The sequence below is a fragment of the Myxine glutinosa genome, chromosome 1 (genome assembly GCF_964187855.1).
Source record: "Myxine glutinosa chromosome 1, kmMyxGlut1.1, whole genome shotgun sequence".
Lineage (NCBI taxonomy): Eukaryota > Metazoa > Chordata > Myxini > Myxiniformes > Myxinidae > Myxine > Myxine glutinosa.
Window position 1 is genome coordinate 150,819,712 of NC_136261.1, and position 16,313 is coordinate 150,836,024.

The 16,313-nt window shown below is 44.1% G+C and overlaps 1 protein-coding gene across 1 annotated transcript in view; it reads right to left on the reverse strand.

Annotated features, from left to right (window-relative positions):
• CCDC91 (coiled-coil domain containing 91) overlaps nucleotides 1–16,313 on the reverse strand; it is a 126,085-nt gene that overhangs the window by 12,139 nt on the left and 97,633 nt on the right. Inside the window, exons 10-11 of the mRNA XM_068119939.2 lie at nucleotides 8,924–8,992; nucleotides 6,544–6,720 (exon numbers count right to left, since the gene is read on the reverse strand). Coding sequence (XP_067976040.2) covers nucleotides 6,544–6,720; nucleotides 8,924–8,992 — 246 coding nt within the window. The remainder of the gene's footprint in view (nucleotides 1–6,543; nucleotides 6,721–8,923; nucleotides 8,993–16,313) is intronic.

The window sequence follows — 16,313 nt, forward strand, 5'->3', positions numbered from 1 at the left end:
ACTCTGATTCTGCAACTGGACCTGACGGCATCAGCCCACGGGTCCTAAAATCATGTTCTTCCGCTCTTTCACTCCCTCTCTCTGTTCTCTTCACCCTCTCTTTTGCTCAAGGTCATCTTCCATCTGCTTGGAAATCTGCCAACATCACCGCTTTGCACAAAAAAGGTGCAAAAACAGATCCCAGCAACTACAGACCAATCAGCCTTCTCCCAATTATCAGCAAGGTCATGGAATCCATCATTGCTTCAGATATGAAATCTTTCCTCTTCTCCAATGGCTTGATCTCTGATCATCAATTTGGTTTCAGACCTGGACACTCCACTCTGGACATGCTGCTTCTGCTTTCTCAACAATGGATGGAGGTCCTCAATGCCAAACAGGAAATTAGAGCAGTCTCCCTTGACATATCAAGTGCCTTCGATACAGTCTGGCACCCCGCTCTGCTCACCAAACTCTCCTCTTTTGGTATCCATGGAAATCTCCACACATGGCTGGCGGACTTCCTCTCTAGTCGTAGTCAACGTGTGGCCCTGAATGGGTTTCTCTCATCTCCTCTTCCTGTTCAGGCTGGAGTTCCCCAAGGCAGTGTTCTGGGCCCTGTGCTTTTTCTGGTCTTCATCAATGATCTCTCTGACTCTCTTGAAAATCCTCTCTATCTCTTTGCTGACGACTCTACTCTCTGTCGCTCCATTCTTCATCCCTCAGATCGGCAGTCTGCAGCCTCCTCACTCTCTGCAGACCTTGACAAAATCACAGACTGGGCAAACAAGTGGAACATGTCTTTCAATCCTGACAAATCTCACACTCTTACGATGTCTCTCCGAAAAGACCGACTGGACAACCCTCCCATCCACTTTCTGAATAATCCTCTCCAAGAAGTTCTGTCACTCAAGCTTTTGGGTCTCACTATCTGCCATGATCTTTCCTGGAAAAACCACATTTCAAATCTGGCCTCCACAGCCAGTCGCCGACTGGGCATCCTCCGTCGTGCGAAGTCCTTCCTTGGCACACCTGAGCTCCTCACCACATACAAGGCTTTCATCCGCAGCTCAATGGAATACTGCTCTCCCCTCTGGGCTGGTTCTCCTGCCTCACACCTAGCTCGCCTTCGCGCTGTTGAAACCAAAGCATTCAGAATCATTGGAATCTCCCGCGATGAAGCTAACTCCAAGGGCCTCTCACTCACTCACCGCAGGCAGGTTGGTGGTCTTTCCGTCTTCTACCGACTCCTCTCTGGCCTTGCCCCCCCAGCTCTCTCTGGGCTCTGTCCCACAAATATTCCTACAGGTCGCACAAGATCTGCCTGCAACCCTCTTTTGGTTAAACTGCCAAAATCAAGACTCTCTGCTCACCTTCACTCCTTCATTCCTCTTTTCTCCCGCCTCTGGAACAAACTCCCTCACTCTCTTCAATCCCACTCCACCCTCCAAGTCTTTAAAACAGCTGTTCACCACCATCTCTTATCTTCCCCCATCCAAAACCTTGATCTTTTCTACCCCCGCTAATTTCACCCCAATTCCCCTTTTTGAAATACCAACTTCTGTCCTGGAAGTCCTTGGTGTCCTTGTGCTTTATACTTCTCCCTCCCCCCCCCCCCCCCTTCCCATGCCTCCTCCCCCCGGGCCCTCTCCCTTCCACACATCTCCCTGCTCTCGGATGTTGTGTTTGTGTGCTTCCCCTTTTCTCCCCATCTTGTCTTCCGCTCCCTCTTTTTGTGTATTTTGTTTGTCTGGTCGATTTGTTTGTGAAGTAAATGTTAGCTCTTTCACGAGCCTCGATTCAGTATACAAAAAAAAAAAAAAAAGGACAGGACGGTCAAATCAGAGGAAGAACATGATTTATTATTATTTACAATGATAATGATGAAGGAAAGGGGGACACAGAGCAGAAGCTTAATCAATCTTTCTTATTTTCCCAGACACAGGGCCCACTCACTCACACGGGGAAATGGAGGAGAAGAGGTTCGCGCGCCAAGCGCCCTTCGCCGTCGGTCGCTCCGGTGCAGCTCGCCCGGCGTGGCTCTCCGATGTTCGCAGCACGTACACAGGCGAAGGCAGGCAGGAGGAAATCGCGCGTCTGTGGCCCGGCGCGGGTCGTCCTCTCGAGCGCGCGATTAATACAGCGCAGAGCGCAGGGCACGGGGAAAGTTCGTGTACAATCGGCAATTCAATTCGTTCGTCCTGCAGCTCCACTCGCGTTCTCAAGCTCAACCCAACTCACTCTCACGTGGAACTGTAACTCATCTCACAGGGAACTGACGTGCACACGACTCTGACCGACCTCATCTCACTCAACTGCCAACTCAACTCCTTCTCATCTCTTCTCAACTCATCTGAGGTGGGGGAGCTCGGAGCAGGGTTATATGGCCCCGCCCCGGCCCGACTCGAATGTTCCAAACCCCGCCTCCGGTCGTCGTGGTTAGCCACTCCCCTCGAGCCATGATTGGCGGCTCATGCTTACCGACCACTCCTCCTGCCGCGCCTCCCTTCGGCCTCGGTAGACTTGTTCAGGCCTGCTGCGTGGCATTTCGGTGCCAAAACCAAACCAAAAGCACCAAAGCAAAGCGCCAAAAGAACACCTAAGCTCACTGGCCTACTCAACGCAAAACTAAACACAGGAAAGGACTATGCTTACATTCACTAAGAAATAACTGAACTATCGCGAGGCTTCATGTTGTGGTGCGTCTACCTACGAGGGGGAATTAACCTTGATTCCAAAACCACAACAATATTTTAAATGATTCATTCATTGAAATGTCAATCATATCACATGCAAATCATCAAAATCTAAACAGTACATGGCGCCCATTTTGAAAAAAGATTGAATTCTGCAAAACGGAAGCGGCTGCTATACGTCTTTCTCAGTCGCACGTTTATGTGTGAAGAGTGCGCGCCGAATCTGTAACACGGAAGCGGCCGCTACACCTGTTTCTCAGTCGCTTTGCACACGCTGCCATGTTACTTCGGAGCAGTAGGTTTATATCGGAAGAGTTCGTCAGGAGTCGATATACTCTCTCCTGATACGTAGAATTTCAAGAAAAGCCACATCACTGTTCATATCGGTAAATATTATTCCATCGTGTTTGGAAAAACTGGAAAATTGGGAAAAAATTGGAAAAACAATATAGCCTATTTTACTCCCAGGGGTCCCAGGAATACCCGCCCAAAATATCGTTGCAATCGGTTGAGCCGTTTTTGCGGTACCTTCGAACGGACGGACGGACATTTGGTGAATTATAGTAAGATTAGTGTGGCCAGGGACCGAGTGATCATTTAGCGTCCTTGGCCCACTTCTATTATTTCTTTTTAATTTCACTGTTGCATGTCCTTATCCTTTTACTACTTTTATGTTATAAACATCACCTCATGTTTTAAACTGTTTGTGATTCAAACTCGCAGGAGATCAGAGGGCTCGTGGGCTCTACTCTGGTTGGCTGGTGTGGCCCACATGGTGTGATCGACCTCTCATGAAGCCGGGGCCACACAAGTCAATGACATTCGAACATTCTGCTCACCCAACCAGGTCAGTGGAATGCCAATCGGGTGAGCATGACATCACACCCAGTGATGGTTTTGAACACAAGCTTGGTGCTGAGTTAGTTGAGTTGAAAGGGGAATTGCGAGAGCTGGCTGGTTCGTGTCATTACAGTTGAACCAGAAACTCTGAGGGTATGAGTTTGTGCTGTGGAGTTAGACTCGGGCTCGCAGCAACGCTGCGTGGAGAGTCTCGTCAGATCACCCTCTCGAGGAGCTGAGACTCCAATGGAGCCAGCTCTGCAACTGAACAACAGCAAAGGTTTGCCAGATTGAAGCATGTCGCACATCAGCCAAGTGCACAGCCGTTTATCCAGGGCCAAACCCCCCAAACTTCATGGTGAGGAATGTCCCAAACTTTAATTATATCTCCTTTTGTTTCCCCCCTGCACAGTCTCGTTCTCTATCTCTGAGTGCTTGGATTTTTCTCGATAAGGCTTATACAAGGTAAACTTAGACCATGTGTTGGGAGAGATAAATATGGTTTTCTCCAGGGTTGTTATTGGTGTTTTATTTGCCTTCCCCTGTTCCTGTCTCCATAATTATTTTTTTGTATACGTTGTCGAGGCTCGTGTAAAAGCTAACACACAGAACATATAACAACAAAGGCAGCAGGAGACAAGAGGAGGTGAGAGAGGGAAGCACAACAACACTAGAGAATAGGGACGTCGAGAGATCTGTGGAAGGTTGAGGGCTGGAGTGGGGTACACGGGATAAACAAGATGGACACTTTCAGGAAAGAAAACAGGAAATTTGAAAGAGGTGGGTTTGGGGTGGATTAGCAGGGGTATAAAAGATCAAGGTTTTGGATGGGGAAGATAAGAGATGGTGGTGAAGACCTGGAGGGAAGAGTGGATTGAAGAGAGTGTTGGAGTTTTTTCTAGAGGCGGGAAAAAGATGAATGAAAGAGTGAAGATGAGCAGTGATTCTTGATTTGGCAGTTTCCCCAAAGAGGGTTGCTAGCACATTTACAGACTTGGCATTTAATATGGAATATTTTTTTTGTGGGGGTGAACTTACTTTTCAAGATGACTTAGAACCAAAAGTTCATTGGAATTATGTTGAAATTATTCTAGATTTTGTTAATGTGACCTTTAAAAGAAACAAAAACCACATTTGACATTTCGAAGCAAATAAATTGATCCTTGAAAGTGATGTAAACTGATATCGAACTCAATTCACGGACAGTACTGTGTTAAACTTCTGTACGTTTTCCAGAAGTATCACTTTATTTTGCACATTAGCCAAAAAAAAATTCAACAAAAGCTAAATTATGACTGGGATTACGGACAGTAAAATTACAATTCAGTACTTCGTGTAACCCCCACGAGCATTCAGGAGAGCACGTACACGTCGGGGCATGCTGTTCACGAGATTTGCCAAGGTTTGGACAGGAATCGCTTGCGATGCAGTGACAATAGTCTGCTGCAATTCATGCACAGAGGCAGGCTGCTGGCCCAAGTTGTCGATTTGACGTGTTAATTCTGCCCACACGTTCTCTATCGGATTCATATCCAGGGACATGGCAGGCCACTCCATATGCTCTACACCACGGTCAGCAAGAAAGTGTTGGATCATGCGAGCACGATGAGGCCATGCATTGTCATCTTGGAAGACAAAGTTTCCTCGAAAGGCTGCACGAGCAAATGCAAGCAATGTTTCTTCCAGAATGACCCTGTACTTGAACTGGTTCAGGTTTCCATTCAGAACAACCAGGTAAGTTTTTCCCCCTGCATGAAAAGCAGCCCAAACAGTCACCCCACCACCTCCAGCTTGGGCTCTTGGCACTATACAATCTTCGTTGTGGGCTTCATGCACTTGTCTGCGCACTCGGACGTGGCCATCTTGACGATAGACCAGAAATCTGGACTCGTCACTGAAGGTCACGTGATTCCAGTGTCCTGGCTGCCATTGACGGTGCTCTCTGGCCCACTGCAATCGGCGCTGACTGTGTTGTCTGGTCAGGCGTGGCTTTCTCAGGGGACGCCTGGCACGATAGCCTGCTTAAACCAGTCGTTGGTTGACTAGCCTTCTGGATACAGGCACATTTGTCAGTTGCTGCCACTCAGCCCTAAGCCGATTAGCTGACTTGGTACGGCCATTGCAGACTAACCGGTGCAGCTGGCGATCATCCCTCCTTGTGGTTCTGCGTGGACGTCCTGGCCTCGGTATTGGAGTATGGACACCCCTCTGAGCATTTCGTTTCAGGATCTTTGACACCTGACCTTGAGTGATGCCATACTGCCGAGCAATAGCACGCTGTTTCATGCCAGAATTTCGTAAAGCCACCACTCCATGACAAACAGCATTGTCAAGTTGACGGTCCATCTCCAGAGGAAGCGGCAATAACTTTTGTCGACGTGCAGCAGTTGTTTTTCCACCAATACAGAACGCAACAACCCTTATATACCCGATTGTGAAGCCAATCGTCAAATGTACCGGTCCTTACATTTTGTCACGCCACCTGTGATATAATCCTGTTATTGACTTCTTGCTGTGAAAGACAATCAGTAACATGGTTCTTTCAACAAAGACATCACCGAAGGGTAAAAGAAACTCACCAGATTGATATACTGAGTTCAGAAAGTAAACCCAAGTCAAGAAAAAATATATATATTCCATATTAAATGCCAAGTCTGTATTTACATTTATTTATAAATAATTGTGCATTATTTTTAAGCACTCGTATGTTCTGGCTCACCGCTGTTCATCCACAATAAGCAGACTGGGTTTTATAAGCGTCGGTCCATGCGTTTAAAAATAATGGCATGCCTAATTTGTATAGGTACAAATATGAATTGTAAATGAATGCAGTGATTAATTAGTAGTGATATATTAAAGCTTGCACTATAAGCTTACCTACCGCTTGGTTTATTCTTCAGAGGTAATCTCCGGTGTGACCTGTGGGTACCTTAATTCGGCAATCTGACATCTAAATTCTCAAGGCTTCGCGCCACAGTCTCGGAACCAGGTCATGCGACAATACACATCCCACCACGCACAATCATACCTGGCTCGTCTGCCTCTCCTTCTGCACCAGGTCCTGCAACAAGACTTCCAGAGCTTTTGCTTCCTCCGTAACCCTATCTTTCAGCCGAGAGGCAAGGTCCTCTTCAGCTTCTCGCCTCTTTACTTCTTTCTCTTCCTCCATGCTCTTCTGTGCTATGCGCCAGAGTTCCAGCTCTTCCTGTGCACAATGACATGTTGGCAATTATCAAGTGGCTAAAAGCAAATTTTCTATTACTTGCCATGACATTACATCACACAACTACTTAATACTCACCATGTATCAGGGCACTTCAATTTTGTCGTTTTTGTTTTATTGCGTCAAGCAGGGACATTGCAGGCCTTCAAAAAAAGAAACCAAGGCCTTTAGAATAATTGGTACCTACGGCCATGAAGCTGAGCCTCTCGGCATATTATTTTCACATTGTGGATCAGTCGGTGGTCTTTCTATTCCTCCAGGTCTCGTCCCTCTACACTTCTGTTAGTGTGCCCCTCGCCATCCCCCCACCCTCCACAAACTATTCCCACTGTTCTTTTTGTTCTGTTATGTCCTTGTCCGTTTTGTGTTCTCATTTGTCTGCCAGCCTTGATTGTATAAAAAAAAGATATGAATATTTTGGTTTGCACAACACTGGTGCATTATATTAGATATATGCACATGGAGGAATGCCATCTTTCGACTAACTCCTTGACAAAAAGGGGGAAAATGGTTGTAAAATATTTGTTGTTGTTGTTGCTGTCGTATAATGAGGCTCATAGCAGAGTTTCATGTGAAATAATTGACCGACTTAATTGCTATTTCTTTTCTTTATAAATATTCATTTAAATGAAATTAAACTGCAGTAGAAGTTGCCTTTGTCACAAATCCTTTACGAGTATGTCTGATGGTGTTTTGGTCCAGTGCGATGTTAACAATTGCTGTATGGCCGATGATTCAATATGGAATGAATTGGTTTTTTTTGTGGATGACCGTGTAATGTTTGTTGAGGTGAGATATTTATTCTAAAAGTTGAGTTGAGTTAAAAGGTGGCAGGTTGTAATATTGTTGTTGGACTTTGAGATCCGTTGAAGGAATACGATCGATCAGGAAATTTCTGGGCACTTCTGGATATGGACTTATCTAGCAACTATGAGCAGTTTGTTATGGCAATTTCTGAATACATGATGAGCATCTCACAATTACGTGTAGAGGGAGGGGCATTTGCAAATGTTCTATCTCAGAGTGTATATAAATGGAAAAGCAGAGTGAAAAGGAAGAAGAAGGGGAGAAGATAAGCCAATCATAATTTTCCCCTGCTGTGTGCAGTGCCATGTTGGACGGTGTCCTGCATTTATTTTTAGTGCTTTATCTGTGTAATAAACACAAGTTTGGAGTTCACCTTGCTGGTGGTTTGGACATCGATTTATTAAATAACCTTTGGGTTTTGTGAAACTTACTGTATAGACATAACATAGTTGACACAAAAAAGGTTTTACTTTGCATTAATGCTCATTTAAATGCATTTGTTAATGAAGTAAGTATATTCCTATATTTTAATAAACTATTATGTTCAGATGTGCAAAATAAGAAAAAGTTCATTGTCTTGCAATTTTCTATATTTAAAAAAATCAACCTCCATTCCTTTATGGAACAAGGGATGAGGATAGGTTCAAGAAAACAAGATCGGAATGGATAAGCAGACACGAGAAAAAGAAATGGACATGGTTAGTGAAAGTAGAAAGTGTTTGAAGACATAAATTGGGTCCATAATGAAATGGCAGTGTTACTACATCCAAGGATTGTAGCGAAGTGCAAGACTGGACTTCATAGCAGTATTTTCAATTTCAATCAGTGAAGAATAAAGCAATTCATACATGGGAGAAGACATGGAACTAACTTAAGGATGCAGCCAGGAAGCATGTTGGCTGAACAGCAACTGCAGTCCAGTGGAAGAGAACACCCTGAAGAACTATTTCACTGCATTCAATTTTATACATAATGTTTTTATTAATCTTTTTCATTTAATCTTTAAATCCTTATTAATCCTTAAAACGGGGGAGTGTTTTTGAATTTCCTGAAAGATAAGAAATCGTTTGAAATTGTGATTGTGTTAATGGCCTTGTGCTAAAGGGAGTAAAGAAAGGTAGGGAGTCATCAGAGTGCTTCGTTGTTAATTTGCCAAAAAATGCAATCAGACCGACAGATACATTTGGCTCTAGTCATTTGAAGAGTTATAAAATAACTGACGTAATAAATATTAACCAACATCGCCTGCAAAATAGCTGTACCGTTTGGTAAGCATCTTTGTCGATATAACAGGGCTACCTTAATGTTCTTTCAAGTGTGTTTGCAAATATTTTCAATTGTAAATATATATATATTTTAAAGCAATAAGAATACATACTTCAATTGCAGCTTGAAAGGCTTTTCTGCTTTTCTGTCTTTCTTCAGCCAAAGCAGCATCAATTTTTACCTGGAATCAGAACAGACCGCTTACACACTTCGTTCATCGGTGATTACCAATGTATAGTTATGAAGTATTGTTAAGCCAGCCACAAGTTAAAGCAATTCGCCCTTGTGAAAATAAAATAAAATTTATGAGACAAACAAATAAATAAGCACTGATTTAATTACCAGAAGCAAATGATAGCACAATCGCGTTTCTCCCATTTTCCACAAAAGGATATCTTTCAACCCAATGTATATTCCCTCTGGTCGAGCAAAATTAGATGGTTCAGTGGAGATGTTTACTTCGCAAAAAGCAAATGTTATATGAAAGGACCAAACTTAAGAAAATGGTACTTTAATATATTTCTTCTTGAGTACAGTAGAAACTTTAAAAAAAACAAGGTTTTCAACTTTCGGGGTTTGCATCTATTACTAAAAGTAGAAGCATCCATGTCTTCTTTCTATATGAAGTCACGCTTCATTCTAAAGGGTTCCTGCTATCGTAGGGTAGTAAAAATGGCACCGTTGGAAATCTAATGATTGCTTTACTTGGTTGGAAACATAATAATCGATCGACTTGGAACAAACATTTGTGCTATCTAATCTTAAAAAGCCTGTCTTTTGATGATTGAAGAAGACGAAGCAGGACCACGAGCTTTAATGTAGTGGTTCCTGTTATCGTAGAATACTGTAAAACCCCAGACATTAACGGTTCTGACATTTGTGGATTCCACGTATCTGCGGTTCTTAAAACGTGACCTGATTCTACATTCGCGGCCCCGTGCTTCACGTATTCACAGTTTTTCGCAGGCGCAAAAAACATTTCCCACCAGCTGCGCACAGAAGACTTCTAAAAGCATCTTCCATACGTCACGCATGAAATCACTTCCAGCCACGCATTAACCATTTCCCAATAGCCACGCAAATAACGGTTCTAAAAGCATCTTCAATGCGTCACGCATAAAGAAGCTGAACGTGTGCATAAAGCATCCCCCACCACCAACCCCTGCCACCATCCCCTTATCTTAATCGTACCCTATCTATATATATATAAAATAAAGTTTTTGTTTCTTGCCGGAAAAGATTCCGGCAAGTATGTTGATCGGTTGGTTTGTCTGTTTGCCTGTCTGTCTGTTTGTCTGTGCGCAGCACTACGTCTACACCATTGCACTTAGAATCGCCAAACTTTGCACACGTATTTGCCTTCCACTGGAATAGACTGTGCCCAATTGATGACGTCATCGGTCACGTGGTTCGGTCGCCATCTTGGAAAAACCGAAAAACTTTGCACCTCTATATCTCCGAAAGTGCTGAATCGAAAAAATTGAGACATAGCTCATTGTAAAGAACCCTCCATGGGGAATAAAATATGTTAATGATGACATCATCGGTCACGTGGTTCGGCTGCCATCTTGGAAAAACGGAAAAACTTTGCACCTCCATATCTCCGAAAGTGCTGAATGGAAAAAAATGAGACATGGCTCATTGTAAGGAACTCTCCATGGGGAATAAAATATGTTAATGATGATGTCATAGGTGCCTCCCATTATGACGTCATAATACGACAAGTACAAAACTTCATCCGATCAAGATGAAATTTATTGAGCATCATCAAGGAATAAATTAGTTTAGAAAACAAATAATGATGACGTCATCGGTCACGTCGTTCGGCCGCTATATTTGTCCAAAATGGCCGATAAAAAAAGGACATTCCGGCAAGTCCCTTCCTCCCGTCCATGGTACACGGAATCTTGTGGTGAGGCTGTTGCCCAGAAACAACTTGCCTTCGTCTCCTGGAAAGCAAATCCAACGGAAGGAAATCTCATTTCCTTTCACAAAGCCCGAAACAAGTGTGTGTCCACCCTCAGGAGAGCCAGGAAACAATATCTCTCCGTTCTCAAGACCGAACTCTCTTATCTGTCTCCCTCTTCCAAATCCTGGTGGCGTCTGGTCAAATCCGTTTCTGGTGTTTGTTCCCCCTCCATCCCCTCCCTTACCTCAAACGGCTACACAGCTGACTCCGCACGTGAAAAAGCTGAATGCCTCAACTCTGTGTTTGCCTCTAAATCTTGTGTCCCAAACCCATCCCTCTCTGTACCCACCATACCCAGTCGTACCCTGCTGCTCCTGGACTCCGTGTCCTTTCCTCCTGACAAGGTGGAAAAGTTTCTGTCAACCCTCGACTCTGATTCTGCAACTGGACCCGACGGCATCAGCCCACGGGTCCTAAAATCTTGCTCTGCTGCTCTGTCTCACCCTCTCTCTGTTCTCTTCACCCTCTCTTTTGCTCAAGGTCAACTGCCATCTGCTTGGAAATCAGCCAACATCACCGCTTTGCACAAAAAAGGTGCAAAAACAGATCCTAGCAACTACAGACCAATCAGCCTTCTCCCAATTATCAGCAAAGTCATGGAATCCATCATTGCTTCGGATATGAAATCTTTCCTCTTCTCCAATGGCTTGATCTCTGATCATCAATTTGGTTTCAGACCAGGTCACTCTACTCTGGACATGCTGCTTCTGCTGTCTCAACAATGGATGGAGGTCCTCAATGCCAAACAGGAAATTAGAGCTGTCTCCCTCGACATATCACGTGCCTTCGACACGGTCTGGCACCCCGCTCTGCTCACCAAACTCTCCTCCTTTGGTATCCATGGAAATCTCCACGCATGGCTGGCGGACTTCCTCTCTAGTCGTCGTCAACGTGTGGCCCTGAATGGGTTTCTCTCATCTCCTCTTCCTGTTCAGGCTGGAGTTCCCCAAGGCAGTGTTCTGGGCCCCGTGCTTTTTCTGGTCTTCATCAATGATCTCTCTGACTCTCTCGAAAATCCTCTCTATCTCTTTGCTGATGACTCCACTCTCTGCCGCTCCATTCCTCTTCCCTCAGATCGGCAGTCTGCTGCCTCCTCACTCTCTGAAGACCTGGACAAAATCACAGACTGGTCAAACAAGTGGAACATGTCTTTCAATCCTGACAAATCTCACACTCTTACTATGTCTCTCCGAAAAGATCGACTTGACAACCCTCCCATCTACTTTCTCAACAATCCTCTCCAAGAAGTTCTGTCGCTCAAGATTTTGGGTCTCACTATCTGCCATGATCTTTCTTGGGAAAACCACATTTCCAAGCTGGCCTCCAAAGCCAGTCGCCGACTGGGCATCCTCCGTCGTGCGAAGTCCTTCCTCGGCACACCTGAGCTCCTCACCACATACAAGGCTTTCATCCGCAGCTCAATGGAATACTGTTCTCCCCTATGGGCCGGTGCTCCTGCCTCACACCTAGCTCGGCTTCACGCTGTTGAAACCAAAGCTTTCAGAATTATTGGAATCTCCCGCGATGAAGCTATCTCTGAGGGCCTTTCACTCACTCACCGCAGGCAGGTAGGTGGTCTTTCTGTCTTCTACCGACTCCTCTCCGGCCTTGCACCCCCAGCTCTCTCTGTGCTCTGTCCCCCAAATATTCCTACAGGTCGCACAAGATCTGCCAGCAACCCTCTGATGGTTAAACTGCCGAAATCTCGGCTCTCTGCTCACCTTCACTCTTTCATTCCTCTTTTCTCCCGCCTCTGGAACAAACTCCCTCACTCCCTTCAATCCCACTCCTCCCTCCAGGTCTTTAAAACAGCTGTTCACCACCATCTCTTATCTTCCCCCATCCAAAACCTTGATCTTTTCTACCCCCGCTAATTCACCCCAGATCCACCTTGTTTGAAATTCCAACTTCTTTCCTGGAAGTCCTGGCAGTGTCCATATGTTTTATACCTCTCCCACCGCCCCCTTCCCACGCCCCCCCCCCCCCCAAGCCCTCGCCCTCTCTCAGATCTCTCGATGTCTCCATGTCTCTCGGTCCCTGCTCTCAAATGTTGTGTTTGTGTCCTTCCCCCTCTCTCCCCATCTTGTCTACCGCTCCCTATGTTATATGTTTTATGTGTCGGTTTGTCTTTCTGTGTGATTAATGTTCGCTCTTTCACGAGCCTCGACCTTGTATACAAAAAAAAAAAAAAAAAAAAAAGTCCTCGGTCTCTGACCGATTTTTCATCTGTCTGTCTGTTCTGTTTGTCTGTGCGCAGCACTACGTCTACACCGTTGCACGTAGAATCACCAAACCTTACACACATATTTGTCTTGCCCTGGAATAGACTGTGCCCAATTGATGACGTCATCGGTCACGTGGTTCAGCCGCCATCTTGGAAAAACCGAAAAAAACTTGCACCTCTATATCTCCGAAAGTGCTGAATAGAAAAAATTGAGACATGGCTCATTGTAAAGAACTCTCCATGGGGAATAAAATATGTTAATGATGATGTCATCGGTCATGTGGTTTGGCCGCCATCTTGGAAAAACCGAAAAACTTTGCAACTCTATATCTCCGAAAGTGCTGAATAGAAAAAATTGAGACATGGCTCATTGTAAAGAACTCTCCATGGGGAATAAAATATGTTAATGATGATGTCATCAGTCACGTGGTTCGGCCGCCATCTTGGAAAAAACGAAAAACTTTGCACCTCTATATCTCCGAAAGTGCTGAATAGAAAGAATTGAGACATGGCTCATTGTAAGGAACTCTCCATGGGGAATGAAATATTTTAATGATGATGTCATAGGTGCCTCCATTATGACGTCATAATTCGACAAGTACAAAACTTCATCCGATCAAGAGGAAATTTCTTGAGCATCATCAAGGAATAAATTAGTTTAGAAAACAAATAATGATGACGTCATCGGTCACGTGGTGCGGCCGCCATATTTGTCCAAAATGGCTGATAAAAAAGTACATTCCGGCAAGTCCTCAGTCTCTGACCGATTTTTCATTTGTTTGTTTGTTTGTTTGTCTGCACGCGCTAATCTCCTGAACGGTGAAAGATAGGAGGAAACCTCTAACACAAAAATGTCGGGACGGGCCCCGGGAAGGTTATAGGCCAGGTGGCGAGGCCGGTCGAGGCCGCCTCAGCCGGGCTGGGCCCAATTCGCAATTAAAAGCTGAGCTGAATTATAGTTGTCAATCTTCTACGGCCGCGAGTAAAAGCTGAATTATAGTAGTAAATTCATTCAAAAAGAACTAAAAATGTCGGGACGGGCCCCAGGAAGGTTATACGCTCGGTGGTGAGGCCGGTCGAGGCCGCTTCAGCCGGGCTGGGCCCATTTCGCAATTAAAAGCTGAGCTGAATTATAATAGTCAATCTTCTATGGCCGCGAGTGAAAGCTGAATTACAGTAGTAAATTCATTCAAAAATAACTAAAAATGTCGGGACGGGCCCCGGAAAGGTTATAGGCTAGGTGGCGAGGCCGGTCGAGGCCGCATCGGCCGGGCTGGGCCCATTTCTCAATTAAAAGCTGAGCTGAATTATAGTAGTCAATCTTCTACGGCCGCGAGTAAAAGCTGAATTATGGTCGTAAATTCATTCAAAAAGAACCCGGGCAACGACGGGTGCTTTCGGCTAGTCTTAAATAAAAATAGGAAATTGTACCTGCTGTTGATGTTGTTCTTTTATTTGTAAGCATTTTAAATAAAACTGTAATGATATGGATTCGTGTTCGTAAAATTTTAAATTTTCCCTTATGAATCACGAACCACCGGGAACCTATCCCCATTCTTCCCATTGAAACAATGCCCCGCCATTCGTGGATTCGACATTCGCGGCATTTTTCAGGAACATATCCCCCATGATTGTTGGGGTTCTACAGTGATGAAAATGGTACCGTTGGAAAGCTAATAATCGATTTACTTGGAACAAAAATTAGTGTCCATTTCATCATAGATACCTGTTTTAAGAAGCTCCCTTCTGGGATTGAAGAAGAAGTGAGAATAGAAGCTTAATGCAGCAGTTACATCGGTAACATTTATTATTCTATGACAGCAAGAACCCTTTCGAAGGACACGGAAGGAACACACAAATAAAAACAACCACAGCCACCATAATAACAGCAACAACTATAACAATAAGTACTCTACAAGATCTATTTTTCATGCTTTTTACTTCATTTTCCATACTCATTTGAGATTCACAGATACACAGACATACAATACATTTGTGACGTACAACATGCTGTCTTTTGACTAAACTATTCAGCGAAGCGACGGGTAGGCATAGCCAGTTATATATGAATGTAGACATATTTTGTATTTTTACCTAGAAGGGAAACTCCACCATAGTGAGGGGCTGCCAAGGTTGCGTTTAACAAGCAAAATATTAACGAACATGAAAGGTATTTTAAGTGGCAATGTTACAATTTTTTGTGGGAAACATTGACAAATGTTTCGCTCATTAATACAGCACTGAAGCCTGCAGTTAATACAAACCCCCATGCATCAGATGGTGCTTTTACTTCAGTATGATTTTCTCAAAAGTTGTTTCATTTAAGCTCGGGAAGAAATAAGAAATATAGCAAGATGGTGCTGTGAAACGAATATGATGATATTCCTCAGCAACGATAATCACTGCTCTCTCGGAGATTATTTCGGTATTTTTGACAAAACTTACAAGTGAAAGCCTGACACGGATCAGTGTATATTTCATTCCTGCATACTCACACCATATATTTGAGCTCTCATGGATCTCTTGGCATCATTGGGGTTATAACAAGGATTGAATCCCAACTTTTTTCGATGTAAATGCATACCATATAGCACCACTTGCTGGAAGCTGGTATCCCGAGGCGCCATACGCAAACCTATACATTTTTGGAAACGTTATTACATGGAAAATCTGAAAATCAATGTTTACATTTGCCAATTCCGACCAATTCGATTCGACCAATTCGACCAATCGACCAATTCCATTCGACCAATTCGACCAATTCGACCATTCGACCAATCGCTTCGATCGACCATTCGACCATTCGACCAATTCGATCGATTCGATTCGATTCGATTCATCGAATTCGATTCGATCGACCATTCGACCAATTCGATTTGCCAATCAATTTGACCGACCTTTGCTTGTGTGGAACGGACTGTGAAAACGATGCGGACTATATTGTCGGATACGACACACAGGACAGTGATGACGAACTCTAAATGGCATATTCTGTAATCGTGTATGTTTGATGCCATTGACTGCCTGTGTATATTTTGTCATTGACTGCCTGTGTAGATGTGAAGTTATACTGACTGCATGTGTGTATATGATTTTGCTGACTGCCTGTGTATGTTTGGTGATATGAATTATTGTGACACATTTTGATGTTATTAACTGCCTGTACAAAATGATAACATGTATTTGATTATGCACCTTATCGCGAATATAAAGACAGTATTTTGCAATTCAAAACCTTTGATTCGTGTCTTACCATTCCCCATAGCACTAATTTGATACTTTCATTGGATTCCTTGTCCCTGAAAATAT